Source organism: Ostrinia nubilalis, chromosome 17 (genome assembly GCF_963855985.1).
Source record: "Ostrinia nubilalis chromosome 17, ilOstNubi1.1, whole genome shotgun sequence".
In the NCBI taxonomy this organism is placed as follows: domain Eukaryota; kingdom Metazoa; phylum Arthropoda; class Insecta; order Lepidoptera; family Crambidae; genus Ostrinia; species Ostrinia nubilalis.
In genome coordinates this window covers 3,573,749-3,589,677 of record NC_087104.1, presented here as the reverse complement: position 1 = coordinate 3,589,677, position 15,929 = coordinate 3,573,749, and the positions used below count along the sequence as shown (strand labels likewise).

Sequence of the window (15,929 nt, the reverse complement as noted above, 5' to 3'; positions counted from 1 at the left end):
TTGCAATATCCTGTTGTAACTAAGCTTTAAGTTTATTAAGATACCTACATGTCAAATTTCAAGCGACTAACTAAAGCGGTTTAGATTTTTCATACAAAGGGATTTTCCCACGAATTCCAGTTCCCGTGGTAATTAGTTTACTAAAGTACCTACGTGCGAAATTTAAAGCGTCTAACTTAAGCGGTTTAGATTTTTCATACAAAAGGATTTTCCCGCTAATTCCTGTTCCCGTGGGAATTCCTAAGTATACTATAACCTGCCCAGGAGTATGAAGAATAATTGTACCAAGTTTCGTTAAAATCCGTCGAGTAGTTTTTGTTTCTATAAGGAACATACAGACAGACAGACAGACAAAAATTTTACTGATTGCATTTTTGGCATCAGTATCACCCCCTGATAGTTATTTTGAAAATATATTTCATGTACAGAGTTGACCTCTCTACAGATTTATTATAAGTACCTATAGAAGATAGAAAATGGAAATGTACTTCTGTTATGCTAATAACCTCAAAATCTGAAGCATTTTTCCTATTGTAACGAATCTCCCGCTTATCCGTGCTTTAAGTATCTACACTAATATTATAAAGAGGAAAACTTTGTTTGTTTGGTTGTAATGAATAGACTCAAAAACTATTGGACCGTTTTTATTAAATTCTTTCACCATTCGAAAGCTACATTATCCACGAGTAACAGGCTAAATTTTATTTTGGAAAATAATAGGGTTCCGTAAAATATGTAGGTACCTAATGTAGGCCACGCGCGCGAAGCCGCGAGCGAAAAGCTAGTGGAGTATAAGGTGACAATCGTTAAGTAATTTCACATATAAAAATCATTATTTCATTGCTTGGGGGTCTTGGGGCGAACGATGTATGGACGGACGCAGAACAATATCCTTTATTTTCAAATTTAAGCAAAAAGCATTCTGTGGTTATAAAATACCTATGCTTATTTGCACCTAGTTTATCAATCACCATGTTAATTCCATGCTTTCTATCCAGTCGACTGCTCTAACGACAAGGGTGGGCAGTCGTTGAGATGACAGCGCGAAAATCGTCGGCATCCACTAATTATGACCCTTATGTACCACTATATTGACAAAGTTCTCCGTCTTCGTACGCGATATTGGAAATTTGGCATCTACCATCGGCTGATCTGACATTAGGCGTAGTCTGGCTTTGATATACAATTTTCAACTGTATTACCTTGACAATCAGTTCAAAATTGATTACTAGAAAATTATTTGACAGACGATTTCTACTCTCGACAAATGCATTTGAATTAGCCCACAGCCTTACTTAGTACCGAGCTTTTGTTCCCCTAATTTTTCCCAACTTTGCTTCGGCATTCTTCCAAATTTAAAGTCGCAAAGATTTGCGAAGAGTAATTAGAGTTCATTAATTCTATCGTAAAAGAGTTTCATTCATAAAAACGGACTTTATGTTAAGTTTCATTTAATTGTGACGAAATTAGAATGTTTCAATTTGTTTTTGTCGAAATTAACTGTCGAAGTTTTCGTTCAATTTTGTTGTAGTGATTAACCTTTTTGTTTTTTAAGTTGAACCGTAATAACAATTTTGATGAATTTTGGATCTTTGGAAAAGACAGCCTATAGTTAGCCTATGTTCTTTTCTAAGATCCAAAATTACCCTTTACCTAAAAAATCTATACCAAATTGATGGAATAGCCAAATAAAATACCTAAATTGTGCCAAGTGTAACTACACCTTAAATTAATCAGCAAAAAGGTTGTTGTTCATTACACCAAACATCTGTTACTCTACACGCCCTCTAGAATATTTGGTCTGATTACGAACTTGTATACCAAACAATTGGGGTACAATGAGTAAAGTTACCAAAGTATGACGTCAGCTGCGAATGCAACAAAAAGAATAATAGACTGTAGTAAAATATTCTGTTATTGAAAGAGTCAACCTCTCTCTACTTTTCCTCATCACTAGTTATAGTCCAGTCAATAAAGCATTATAGATGGAAATCCATGGAACACAATTTCTGACTTTGGGACTTTATTTAGACTAGTTAGGAGGTAAACATAGCAAAAGTCCCCGCCCTTAGCCCTTGAGCCGGCGGGGTGAGGGGGGTTTAAAGGTACCACTTTTCGGTTTTTCGCTTAATCCTCGGAAACTATGCGTCCTAGTGACATGACTACTATGAACCAAAAAAAGCTTATTCAATTTGCTACAGGTGAGATAGTCAAGTTTTTCTATATCTTGTATAGTTTTTGCGGCATCTGCTCTAGAAGGTCTGTAATATTGGAAATTTTATTTTTGTCTTACATGTTCCCATCAGGAGAAAATCGACTAAATCAACATTGAGCAAATATTTCAGACATGTGGAAGCATGTTAAGCCTAGTTCCAGGGAGGGGACAGCACTGTGCGTATATTTAGACGAAGCAATTGGAGCCACTTTTGACTCCTCATCACTCAAAAACTACTGTGCATTAACACTTCAAATTTGGCTCATATGTTGAGACTTGCAAGATAAACAATAGCTTCAAATTTCATAAATATACCTCAAACGGTTCTTTAGGTATTGACGTCCAAAAATCTACATATCTGACTTATAAACCCAATTCTAACTAACTTCCGGATGACCTGGAAGGTTCAAATTTGGCATCCAGATAGGTAGATGTGTAAATACAAAGGAACAAATAAAAAAACAGTAAATTTTAACATTTCACAGGTGATAGATAGATTTTAGTGTTCTAAATTTCGATTTTTGAACGTTAATACCTAAATAACCGTTTGAGGTGTATTTATGAAATTTGAAGCTGATGTTTATCTTGCAGGTCTCAACACATGAGCCAAATTTGAAGTGTTAATGCACAGTAGTTTTTGAATGATGAGGAGTCAAAAGTGGCTCCAATTGGGTCGTCTAAATATACGCACGGTGCAGTCCCCTCCCTGGAACTAGGCTTAACATACTCCCGCATGTCTAAAATGTTTGCTTAATGTTGATTTAGTCGATTTTCTCCTGATAGGAACATGTAAGACAAAAATAAAATTTCCAATATTATAGACCTTCTAGAGCAGATGCCGTGAAAACTATAAAAGATATAGAAAAACTTGACTATCTCAGCTGTAGCAAATTGAATATGATTTTTTTGGTTCATAGTAGCCATGTCACTAGGAAGCATAGTTTCCGAGGATTAAGCGAAAAACCGAAAAGTAGTACCTTTAAACCCCCCTCTCCCCGACGGCTCAAGGGCTAAGGGCGGGGACTTTTGCTATGTTTACCTCCTAACTAGTCTAAATAAAGTCCCGAGGTCAGAAATTGTGTTCCACTGATTTCTCTCTACACCGTCGTTAAAGCATTCATTGACTGGACTATTAGGAGACAAATAATATCTTAATGGACCTTAAATAATGGTAAATCATATTATTATTGTTGTTTCTTACCATAATAATTAACAGTCATCACCTCGCGCTCACTTTATCACTGGATAGTCCCACGCGTGATATTGACAGAGGGGGCGCCATGCACCGTCAATAATCGCTGGTTCTGGTTCTGCCACGTTGGACCACCATATAAATATGACATTACCGGAGGTATAGCCATATCAATACTGGGTTTAGTTATTGTTTTTTGCTACTTGACGTTTCAGAATCGTGGGATAGTCCCATTTAACACTTAAAAATTAGAGATTGATGGTTAAAACGGGCATGAGGCTGAGTTGCACACCTAACTTTAACCGTAATTATAACGATAACCGGAGATATTGTATGGAGTTTGACAGATTTTTTACGTTTGTTATAGTTAAAGTAAGATGATGCAACCCAGCCTCAGTCAAAATAACAAAACAGATTTCTGCAAAATTCAGTAAAAGTATAAAAGGAAATAATTTAGGTACTGCAGCGTGCCTATAAAGTGTGCGTACGGGAAGTTAGTTATATGGACTCCGAGATATCAGTGCCCTAGATCCTATACCTCTAGTGACACGAATAACGTTATTGGATTCGTAAAGTGCTAAAATGGACCCGGTTAAAATGAAAATAACAACAAACTGACTAAATAAAATTTTAACGGAACTTTTTTTAATCTTGATGGTACCAAAAGACTATTGTAATGTTACCATTAGAAGGAAAATTTTATTTTCAATGGAATCGCTTCTACATTTATTTTTATTGCGACCTATTTTTAAAATGTGCAGCGCTGTTGGTCGCAGATGGCTGAAAGCTCGACATGAGGCACTCTGCCAGACTTTGTGTATTATACTGCGAAACAACCACATAATGTAGGAAAAATTACACTTTTATAAGCCGCCGTATCTAATTTTGTTATTTTTAAAGTTATATTCACATTGGTAAGTGAAGTGTGTGTATGAGACTACAGAGAATCTAATACAAATATCAACAAAGTGCACTTAGCACATCTCAAGCCCTTAAGAACAATACAGCCGACCATGAGAGTGGCGCTACCCGACAAAAAGCTTATGAATGAAATATTTATTTTTAAAGTAAGCCTTTCCGTTTTTGGCAAAACCTCTCTTCCAGAACCCTCCAAATATTCCAAAGTCAAAGTTCCCATTATTTCTGGTGACCTTCCAATAACACTTCTAGGTCATGCCCTACGACGTCCACCCTTGAGATTTATTGGTGACTAAAAGCATGTTACGATAATTAAAAATAACTTACCACCTCCATGACTGTATTACAGAAACGAATAATGAATGAATGAACCTCTTAATGAAGTTACTATGACGAATCAATCGAGCTGATGACCGTTGATAAGTTTACGAAGGTCGCACGCGATTTTTCTGTAAGTCCTTAAACAAGATGGCGGTTATACATAAAGTACATGCAGAACAGCAGTCAAAGATTAGGGTCAAACTTCTTCAAGTATCCAAGTAACAGACAATAATGCCGAATTGACCAAATATAGATTTGATGAACCAACGGTTAAACAAAATTATGTTAATGATTCAGTTTTCAAAATGTGCTGAAAAATATAACATCTCATCATTTCGATAATTGCATTCCTTAACTAGTACATGTATAACCTATATCCAGCAAATTAATCACTTCACTTGCAATATACTGTAGAATAGACTTCCATAATATGACAAAATTAACAGCATGTAATTAACTATCCTTTAATTAAGTAACAATTGCAGGCTGTATGCGGTGCCCCTTAACTCATTCAATATTTTCATGATTAGAGGTATGGATGGACTTAGCGATGATAGTGACTAATTAGATAAAAAAATAAAATACAAAACATTGAGGAAATTTCCCAACGAATCCAATATAACTAAGTAGGTCCCCTTTTTAATCACATTTTAGAGTTTAATCTGGGGAATGCGTTTCCAATACGCTTCAACGAAGCGGTGGATCTACAAAGAATACAAACAAAATTAAATTTGTACGTGACCTTTGGGAGATTTTAGATTTTTCAAGAAGGAAATGCCAATGTTAGGCAGAGTACACACCAGCGCGTTTGCTTTGGAGTAATTTCTGAGTTTGAACGGCCATTAAATTGAGGTCAATGGTCAATGGATGGATGGATTTTGCAATTTTTGATCACACTTAATGCATGCACCGAATGACTCACTAAAATATTCATTGTGTGGAGCACCGTATTTTGCCCATATTCCTATTGATTTAATGAACCTACTACCGTTTTTACCCGACTGCGCCAGATGGAGGGTTATTAAAAGAAATCTATATATATAAAAGAAAGTCGTGTTAGTTACACCACTTATAACTCAAGAACGGCTGAACCGATTTAGCTGAAAATTGTCAGGGAGGTAGTTTAGAGCCAGGAGAAGGACATAGGATACTTTTTATCCCGTTCGAAATAAAAAAAAAGTCTGCTTATTTATTGCCATTAAGGCGGAACAAAGTTCGCCGGGTCAGCTAGTTATTAATAAACAATTATGAAAAATTTAATTTTGAACTCCCTTTTTAATGCCAATTCACATCAGTTCATCACACTCATAGATTGTCGTGACGTTAGATTTCAATGTCATGTTATGTCAAAGAGACATGACCGTGTACACTCATTTTAACTCTAAGGAAAAATCATCCAATAACCCGAGTCGTGTTAAAAAGAAAATTTATGCAATAAGAACAACAGACTGGGTCAGGATCTCAGGCAGTTATAAAAGGCTATCATTGTTCCACTTTCTTCAGTTTCATAGATTCTCTGGTGGTATTAGGTGTATTTCTTTGTTGGATTTAATAACTTTCCAGTAAGTCTTTGGTCGTCTCTTAAGTTTGGAGTAAACAGTCGCAAAGTAGGATTAAAATTAATTAAAATTTATACCGGGCTTACGTAGTACTGCTAAAAGATGATGATGGTTTCTTGGAATAGGGTAATCTTTAAGTCTAGGGATAGGAATAACGTTTTTGTGATTGCCAACACGTTTCAGTTTCGATTAACTCAACGATACAACTTTTTGACTGTATTTTGTGATTTTCTTTAACCTGAACTTAATGATGAAATAAAATTGAAAAAGAGGCTGGTGACTGAGTTTCTTCCGCCACTTCTCAGCACCAGCCCATATGTTGTCCCGAAGTGGTGGTAGGGCAAGGTATACAGGGTGGAATTTTGTAATGCCACCTGGAGGGAAAGTACCCTTAATACTGTAGATAGAAAATTTTACTTAAAGAAAACATTCCTTTATTTTTGAAAAGAAAAAGAACTGCATTCAGATTTTCGAAAAATTTTCGAAAATGGTATATTTTCGTACCATACAATTTTCTGTAAATAATTACAATAATTTAAGATTTCATTGTTTTCCTTTCATTTGATTAATCAAGTTTGTTTGAAAGATTTCATCCTTATACTTAACCCTAACGATCGATGCAATAAAAATACAGGGTGTAATTTTTAACATATTTTAGTTGGTTCGATTCCCGGGTGTAGCAAGCAAATTTTTGGAAATCTTTGAATGCAGTTCTATTTCTTTTCAAAAATAAAGGAATGTTTTCTTTGAGTAAAAATTTATATCTACAGTATTAAGAGTACTTTCCCTTCAGGTGGCATTACAAAATTCCACCCTGTATTTGGGACGTTTATAAGCGCCTTGGAAAGGGCCTAAGTACTGAAGAAGCGATTTGATTTGTATTCACAGTTGAACCTTGAGGTGAAATTGAATTAACTTAAGGTGTGGGGTGTATGTTAGACGATTAACTGTCTCATAAAAAGCCTATTTGGATGAAATACTTTCGATGTGTTTTGGATAAAACATCGTTTGAAATTTTAGGCGCTTTATAAGTATGTTTAGTAACAAAACATTACCTACGTTCGTTTGTGGTATTAATATAAGTTACTTGTCTATGACAGACAGCTTCACATCACTATCGTTCAATCTCATTCGGTCCGCGCGCGCGTTCACTCTCCCATTCACTGTATCCCTCTCTCGCCTATCAGCCACCGAACCGGCTTGACGTGCCGGCCGGCACGTTAACTCACAAATTATTTCAATGTAATATTGTCCAAAGTACAATAAATTCTCAAACTCAAGAATGCATTTTATTAACTAGTTCTGCGTGAACATTACTGTATGGTACAAACGATCTGGGCTATCTGCAAAGAGCCTTGAGGCACCTTGAGGTGCAATTGCATAAGCCGTAATAACTTTTTTCATCTTGAAATGGAAATAGGTCTTCTAAAAAGTTATGATTAAAATCGTTCTGGAAACCTTTTTTTTCTATTATCTCTTTTTTACACTTCAGAGCGCAGGGCCGGTCATTGTGGAAGTCCTTGGGGGAGGCCTTTGTCCAGCAGTGGACGTCATTTGGATGAAACGTATGAACGAAAGGACATTCTTTTTTTTCTACTTGTTAATTTAGGGATTTATCAGAGTATGTCAGTCCCATCATAACCTAATCGTAAATTAAAAGGACATACCTACTTACTCGCGGTTAAAATATATTATTGTTTTAGATATTTATATTGGATCATTGATGTGCCTTTTCATTAGGTATTCCTTAGCGTTAAACTACCAGCCATTAAGCCATTAATCTTGATAGTCCCGAGGCTCAAATGGACTAAATAAAGTCAACCTTGTCTAGGTAACTAATCCCTAAGCCCTAAAGGGTCATTAAATAATACTGTTCTATCAGTTAGATTGACATGTAGGTGTATACCACAAACTTACGAGTTTATTTACAAGTTTAACTTATGAATATACATGTATTTCTAATTATTCATGTTCTCTGTCGCCCAAAACTTGATTGTTAATTGAATTATTCAGATTCAATTCAGCGATTAATTAAACTTCAAAATAAAGACCAAGCCACAGACTTTTAAGCTATTTTTTATATTATAATGATTATAGATTCATTTAGAAATCCTTTCAAAAACCAAGCATAGGTAAAGCGCGAAGGAAATATTCCGTTTTCATTTATAAATTCAGACAAAAAATTACTTGGCCTAAATATTTTTTAAAACAACAAAAAGCAAGTAATATTATGCCAATCATCTGTCAACCTGACGGGCAGTCGGAAAAGCTAACACTCCCGCTTTCTTTTATATTATTCTTCACGTTTTTACTTAATTATTAAACTCTAATTTAAGTTGTAATTTAAAAAAACTGGAACAACCTTAATTTACAACTTCGACGTTGACACCTTTTGACTATTAAAAATAATTCTCATCCTATAAATATTTCACTTATCACATTTTTCCTTTGGATGCGCACTGTCCTTACCTGTAACAAAAAACAAGAGAAAATTAGACTCAATCAAAAGACAATAATAAATAAATAAACTTCAATTACGAACTTATTGACGGGAAAATAAAACATCATGTCAGTTTTATTTTATTCTAGAATTCATGTTTGTTCGAAATAATAAGCAATATATAATATAATATGTGTGTAATTTAATACAATTTGTTTCATACATAATTATAATTTTATAATGCAAGGAGTGGACTATCTTGCCAATTTCTCTGTTCTCGAAGTTATAATATACATAATCCCAGGGCCTTCATGGTTCCTAAGTCTTCAAGCCACGAGTGAATAAGCATTTTCTGGGCAAGCCCGTTCCGTCATAGATTACATCTGCACCCCTCCAGTGAGATTGTTTTCAAGAGACCATATCTTCATAAAAATAAAAATCTAGACTGTGACTGATTGCGGTCAAATATCTGACTTGTTTTGCAAACAAAAAAAATCTTATAACTATTTCTTTTACAGCATGAAGACCCTATTATTCGCCATCGCGCTCACCGCGCTCGCGTGCTGTGCGCGCGCGCAAGTCTACACCGACCGCTACGACACCGTCAACCTTGATGACGTACTGGCCAACAAGCGGCTGACGGTGGCCTACATCAAATGCATGCTGGACAAGGGCGGCTGCACGTCTGAGGGCCGCGAGCTTAAGTGTGAGAGTCAAATTATAACCTAACCTAACCTAACTCCCATGGACAAAGTATTCGTTGACAGCTTTAAACTATGCGGTGTATCCACTACTATCACAAGTATGGACCACTACAACGCCGTCAACCTTGATGATGTACTGGCCAACAAGCGGCTGACGGTGGCCTACATCAAGTGCATGCTGGACAAGGGCGGCTGCACGTCTGAGGGCCGCGAGCTAAAATGTAAGCAGTCAAATTATAACCTAACCTAACTCCTTTTGTTTGTCACCTGTCATCCGCTTTGCAATGGAGGGAAGTCGAACCTTAATTTCGAACTCCTCCTATGTTCTTCTGATTAATTTCGTTGCGGGTCCAATGACAGTCTAACTTTCCCCCGGGATAAAATTGACCTTCATTGATTGTGTTTTTGTGGCGGTCAAGCTGTAGATCCTGGCTACACAGGAGTTGAAGTGGTGGGAACGAGAGGTGGGAATAGTCCCGTAACCTAACTCCCCTAGACAAAGTATTTGTTGACTCTTAATGACGTGCTGGGCTTTAAGGTCATTGAGTCTGTGAGCTGAGTGTGAGTTTACATTAAACGTCCTCACTTGTGAGCACGTTAGAAAAATGTATGAAAATGTTAGTTCTTGAACGTTTCCGCTAGGGGCGCTGTACAAGAGCGCGTTTGATGCAAACTCACACTCAGCCCTCTGAAGAATATTGCCCCTCTAAATTAACAGAGGGAAATTGAATATTTGGCCGCAGTCAGAAGACACGAATTATGTGGGGCTCTCCCTGCCAGAAGGGTGAAGCCTACCCACTTAAATAACCACAAATTTTCGTATCTCTTAGCATATCGATGTACGCCCGTTTCCTATATTCAATCCTTGTCCAAATCCGGATTACAACTGTCAAATTGAATTTAGTTTTAGATTAAATATCCAAAATGTTCGATGCATTTCCATTTTAATATTGTTTAATAGCCTTATAAACAATATTTAAATGTAAAAATATCGAAAACCGCAGATATTTTGGCCAAAAACATATTTAAATTTGACAGTTGACAATCCTAAACCGTCTGATTTGGATTAGGATTTAGGATTGAATATAGAAATCCAGCAGTGCGATCATTTATCTCCTTTACCCAGATTGTCCGCGAACGCGTCTGCGTTTTATAACTGAAAAATATTTTCACCAGTATTTTGACTTTTATGGTATTAGTGAGTATTTTTATATACAAACAACAGTTTTATTATAGCTAAAGATCTGTAACTTTCTTTGCAGTTCCCAAAAAATATCGAGCCCAATATAACAGAATACGCAGATCGCCTAGTCCATCTTTAGGTAAAACATTAATATTTTTGTATTTTATCTTTTCTTCGATATTTACCTACAAACTGCTCTACAAAAGAGAGCTAGCGTTACCGTCCTTAATAAAATGTAGGGTTTATTTTCCTAATAATGAAGTAATAAAAAGAAAACCTAATTAAACACGGGAGCCTCCTAAAAGGTACAGTCAAAAAAATAATTTTGAACTTAACGTGTCTAATTATAAGGCCTAAAATGAAGAAATTTGTGAAATTGCCCCAGTATGACAAAATATCACGGTTGTACAATCGCATCGCCGTAAATTCTCAAAAATGTCACTCTCGTTTCTGCAGCTGTGAGATTTTATCGTTTCATTTTTCCCTGCCTAAAATACTGTCTTTTGTTTTAATTTAAAAGTCGTAAATTGATCAGCTTGGAGCCTTATACCTACTAATTTTAAAAATATTTTAGTAGTAGAATGTGTATCTTTAATTGGCTTATGTTCAAGTTGTATCTTCTTTTATGTACCTACAACAAATTCTGTTAAAACATTGTTAAATAAAAAAAAATTACCTGGTGGTGGCAGAATTAATGCCACCATATTTTGAACTTTGGTGACGTAAGATAAGGTTCAAAACCATTTTTTTTTCTCTATATCAGTTGTTAAACGCCTGGACGTTCAAGACCTTGTTTCATGGATCTGTGAAACATACAATGCTACGTTGTTCGTTGCAAGTTAATATCGTCGTTTTCGTTGGCAAAACAAGGAAATTGTATTAACTACAGCATATTAATGTTATTATGTCATGTGGGGAACGGGGAATGGTATCCATTAGGTAGACATTGTATCTATCTATGTACTTCATAATTAGTATTTTTAGGCAATTGCCAATTCGCAAACACAACTTTGCATTTAGGAGTAAGAACTAATTTAGCATAAATGCCTTGTTTACAATTTTATGTAATTTATGAAGATTAGCTTCTCTCCTCACGCATCGCGAGTTTCTCGATAAAAAAAAATACTTATACCTATATACCTACATGATATTATTTAATTCTCACCACATATTATGCTAGGGAACACAAGAAATTAACGGCTAAAACATCCTCTATTCCATCTTCATTAAGATTTACGACGGAATCTCCCAAATTACATCCATCTCTATGCCAAAATTCATCAACCTCTAATCTCGCATCAAAGAAAGAAAGACAGTAAAATAATTATTTGATGCAAGTAGATCCTTACAAAATACATCAGGCACTGATACTTTCGCATTTAAAACTATATAATAATAGTAAATTTTAGTTATTCGCTGTTTTTAAATCATCTTTTTTGTCCGCAGCTCACATAGCCGAAGCGCTCCAAAATGGCTGCGCGAAGTGCACCAAGGCGCAACGTGAGGGCATGCGAAGAGTCATCAAGCACCTCATTCAGCACGAGAAGGGTTATTGGCAGGAACTGGTAGAGAAGTACGACCCCAAACGAGTCTACACGCAGAAGTACGAAAATGAACTCAATTCCTTGTAGAATTTGGCTGGATTTCCAATGACGATCGATGATGTTGACCAATAGATGGCGCTTTGATTTGATTTTGATGATGCTGCTGACAAACTCTATCTAATCTCTTTTAAGGGTCCATAACTCAACCTCATGACTCAAGCATAAATGCAGTTTCTTCGATTGCTTTAATCTCATTATTTGTATCAGGGATGTTATGGATATCCGTAACCGTAACCGAAACTTTCAGATATCCGAAATAAAAAAAATATCCGTAATCGTAACCGAAACCGGTATAATATTATTCCAATATCCGTAACCGTATCCATAACCGAAACTACATGTCCTTAACATCCCTAAGTTCAATCACCTGCTGGAATCAATGCTTAAAAATTTCAATCGAGTCCTTCAGTCAATTTCAGTTTTGGGCGACCTGTCAAAATCAACAACATGTCAGCAGCAGATATCAAATGTTTTTGTGATCTTATAATGATTAAGTTGTTATTAGTTAAGTAGTTCAAAAGGTTTTCAAGTAGTTACTATTCATGATGCGAGGAGTTGAGGTACCGTGACTTTATTAGTAGACACACTGTAGATACGCCAACTCGTTCAAAAGTGACGTTTGACTCTTAAACTGCGTTTGACAGTGTGACCTTTCAAAATTAATTCAATTGTTTTTTAAGATTCTTAATTTGAAACTGTTAATGGGCGTAAATTATTCAATTTGACACTTTGAAAAAAGAATGGAACTATCGGTTATGTCTTATCTGTCGGAAGATGGTTTCCCTTTTGATGTTGTGTAAGAATTGACTACCTCTGCATTGTAAAATGTATGCGGCTGTTTTCTCTCATTTAATACTATTAAAATTGTTTAAATTTAATTGTATTTATATTCAATTGGTTTAATGAAAATTGTACTCATAAACTTTCTCATTTGTTGATTGTTAATCTTTTGTCTTTGATATATATATATTTTTACATTGTTAATTATTTTTGTTGCGTTTTTATTGTGTAATACAATTACAATTAATTGTAGATAATCTTATTTTTAGTCAATATAAAGCAATGAATGATATAAAATTATATTACTGTGACTTTTATTATACCCTGCTTTTTAATCGACTTCAAAAAAAGGAGGAGGTCCTTAACCGACTTAAAAAAAGGTTCTCAATACGTAAACGTTTTTGATTCCTTGGTACTTATCTCTACTATACATCAAGTATTGTACTACTTATAATTAATTAAGATGAGGAAATAGTTGTTGTTTTGAAGAAACGTCAGATCTTTTTAAACCTTAGAGTTAGGGTTAACCTCAGCCAGCAAAATTAAGTAGGTAATCCATATCACCTACATCAGACATACCATCAGCAAAACGGGCAGGGTGCCATAAAAAAGCAATTGTGAAGTGTTAAACTCGGAACACTAAAGCCTGCTATAAACGTTACGACCTTAATTAAATCGCCCGGGACTTTAACTAATTGCACTAACTCATTTACGATAGCATAACGTTTTATTGTGAGAATGTTACAGGTCATCTAGTTTTACTAAACGCGGTTTGATAAAGTTTTCTGTGAATAATTCAATTACTTATCATAATATCAATAACTGTGCAAGTCGCGGACTTCGTACGCGTGAAAATAGGTCCTAGTTTAAATTTTTGCAACATTTTTCTTTACTGCTCCGCCCTATTGGCTGTAGGGTGAAGCCTAAGGCCTTCCTTGATAAATGGGCTATCCAACACAAAAATATTTTTTCAAATCGGACCAGTAGTTCCTGAGATTAGCGCTTCCAGGCAAACAAACTCTTCAGCTTTATAATATTAGTTAGATATAACCTCTAACTTGCTTATTTACTAGACGTAGCGCCATCTATACATACTTCCTACTATTTACTAGCTGACCCGGCGACGTTCGTATTGCCTATGTTATTACCAGGCGCGGATCCACCGTTGTGGGCACTGTGGGCATGCCCACAACCCTAATTTGCTTGTTTTAATTATGATCTATTGATAAGATCGATAGGCATGTATGTATGTCCGGGCATGTAGTGATCCAACTCTCACTTTGCTAATTTTTGGTGGCTGTGCCCACAACCTTTTTGAGGGCTGGATCCGCGCCTGGTTATTACAAATAATGTAGGATTCTAATGGTGAGAAACAGTAATTTCGAAGACTATTCAATACTACAAACGAAGTAACAATAACTAACTGTCGAACTTGAACTGTTGCAAGTAAGTACTTAGTTGGTACTAAACTATACCTGCGTATAACTTGACATTCACTGGCTGGATTATTATTAGCAGTCAAGCTGTAGAATGTAGATCCTGGCTACACAGGAGTTGCAGCTGTGGGGACGAGAGGTGGGAATAAACCCGTTATACCTGCATGACAATTTTCGGTTACCTTCTCGATTTTACTGTTGCAAGTTACTTAGTTGACATAAAAAACGTACTCGTAGAATTTTTTTTTCAAAGATTATTAACATTAATTTGTATTACACAAATTACTAATACTTAGTTAGTACCATTAGCCCATCGTGTTAAGCATAATAAGCTTGACTGAGTTACGAGTGAGCTCACCACAATAGAAGAGCGGGGGTTGGGATTTGAACCCGCGTTCCTCGGATCTAGACTCGGCCAGTCCGACAAAGAATGTACAAACAATGGCACATAAGATATACGTTTTTTGTTGTAAAATCGCCATATTTCAACTACATAACATACTTCAGTGTTTACGTTGATGTGCCGTCTACTTGCGTGACAATTTACAACCACCTCCTTGATCATGGGAGTAGCATTAAACTCTTAACAAAAAAGCTCATAATACTTATTTCCCCGAATAAAACCTCATGAAACGCCATAAATTACAATAATTTATCTCAGTCGACTGCTCCACGGAAAGTCGCGTGACACCTTATTATAAAGTTCACTACAAATATCTTCCATTACGATATTAAACTGAAATGTAGTAAAATTTTTGTTTACATTGTTTGTAAGTACCAGACTTAACAACTAGTTTTTGTTTATAAATTACATAGTAAAAAATGGCTAAGTTGGACTCGCACTTAGGGTTGCCAGGCGTCCGGCTTTAGCCGGACATGTTTGGATTTTTAGGGACTTGTCCGGCCAAATATTGCCTTGTCCGGCCTGTCCGGCTTTTGTTAGGCTTTTTATTTGGTTGCCGCGCCAGGCGAAAGTTGAGCCACAGAATCATATGAAGCGCACGCATCAGGATGTTGGATAGTAACCGATGATGATAGTACTCACTCATGAACTGACACTAATTGCAACCCCCCCGTCACATGTCCGGCTTTTAGGGTAAAATGTCCGGCCACATGAAGCACAAAGTCCGGCTTTTGTGATTTTGGACCTGGCAACCCTACTCGCGCTCCGTAGAAACTTGTAGTTAGCTAAATAGTTTGCTCCTGAAATTAAAGTTTTCCAGCAAAAAACGGCAAAAATCACGTTTGTTATAAGAGCCTCACATAAATATTTATTTTATTCCATTTTTATTACCTATTTGTTGTTATAGCGGCAACAGAGATACATCACTGTGAAAATTTTAACTGTCTGTCTAGCTAGAAATACAACCTGGTGACTGACAGACAGCGAAGTCTTAGTAATAGGGTCCCGTTTTCACCCTTTGGGCACAGAACTCTAAAAAGGTAACAGACAGAGTTACATTCATCCTACTAATATTAAAATGCGAGTTTGTGTAAATGTCTGGATGTTTGTTACTCTTTCACGCAAAAACTACTTAACGGATTTTGATGAGACTTTACAGTATTATTGTTTATAG

General features: G+C 36.0%; 2 protein-coding genes across 2 annotated transcripts in view; one reads left to right on the top strand and one right to left on the bottom strand.

Moving 5' to 3' along the window:
• The window catches only part of LOC135079848 (transient receptor potential cation channel trpm), a 307,547-nt gene that overhangs the window by 205,664 nt on the left and 85,954 nt on the right, over positions 1 to 15,929 (bottom strand). The gene's annotated exons all lie outside the window — the stretch shown is intronic.
• LOC135079851 (allergen Tha p 1-like) lies at positions 9,165 to 12,273 on the top strand. Its single transcript, XM_063974465.1, has 2 exons — positions 9,165 to 9,351; positions 11,979 to 12,273. Exons 1-2 carry the CDS (start codon positions 9,165 to 9,167, stop codon positions 12,161 to 12,163), a joined length of 372 nt encoding a protein of 123 aa, XP_063830535.1. The 3' UTR covers positions 12,164 to 12,273.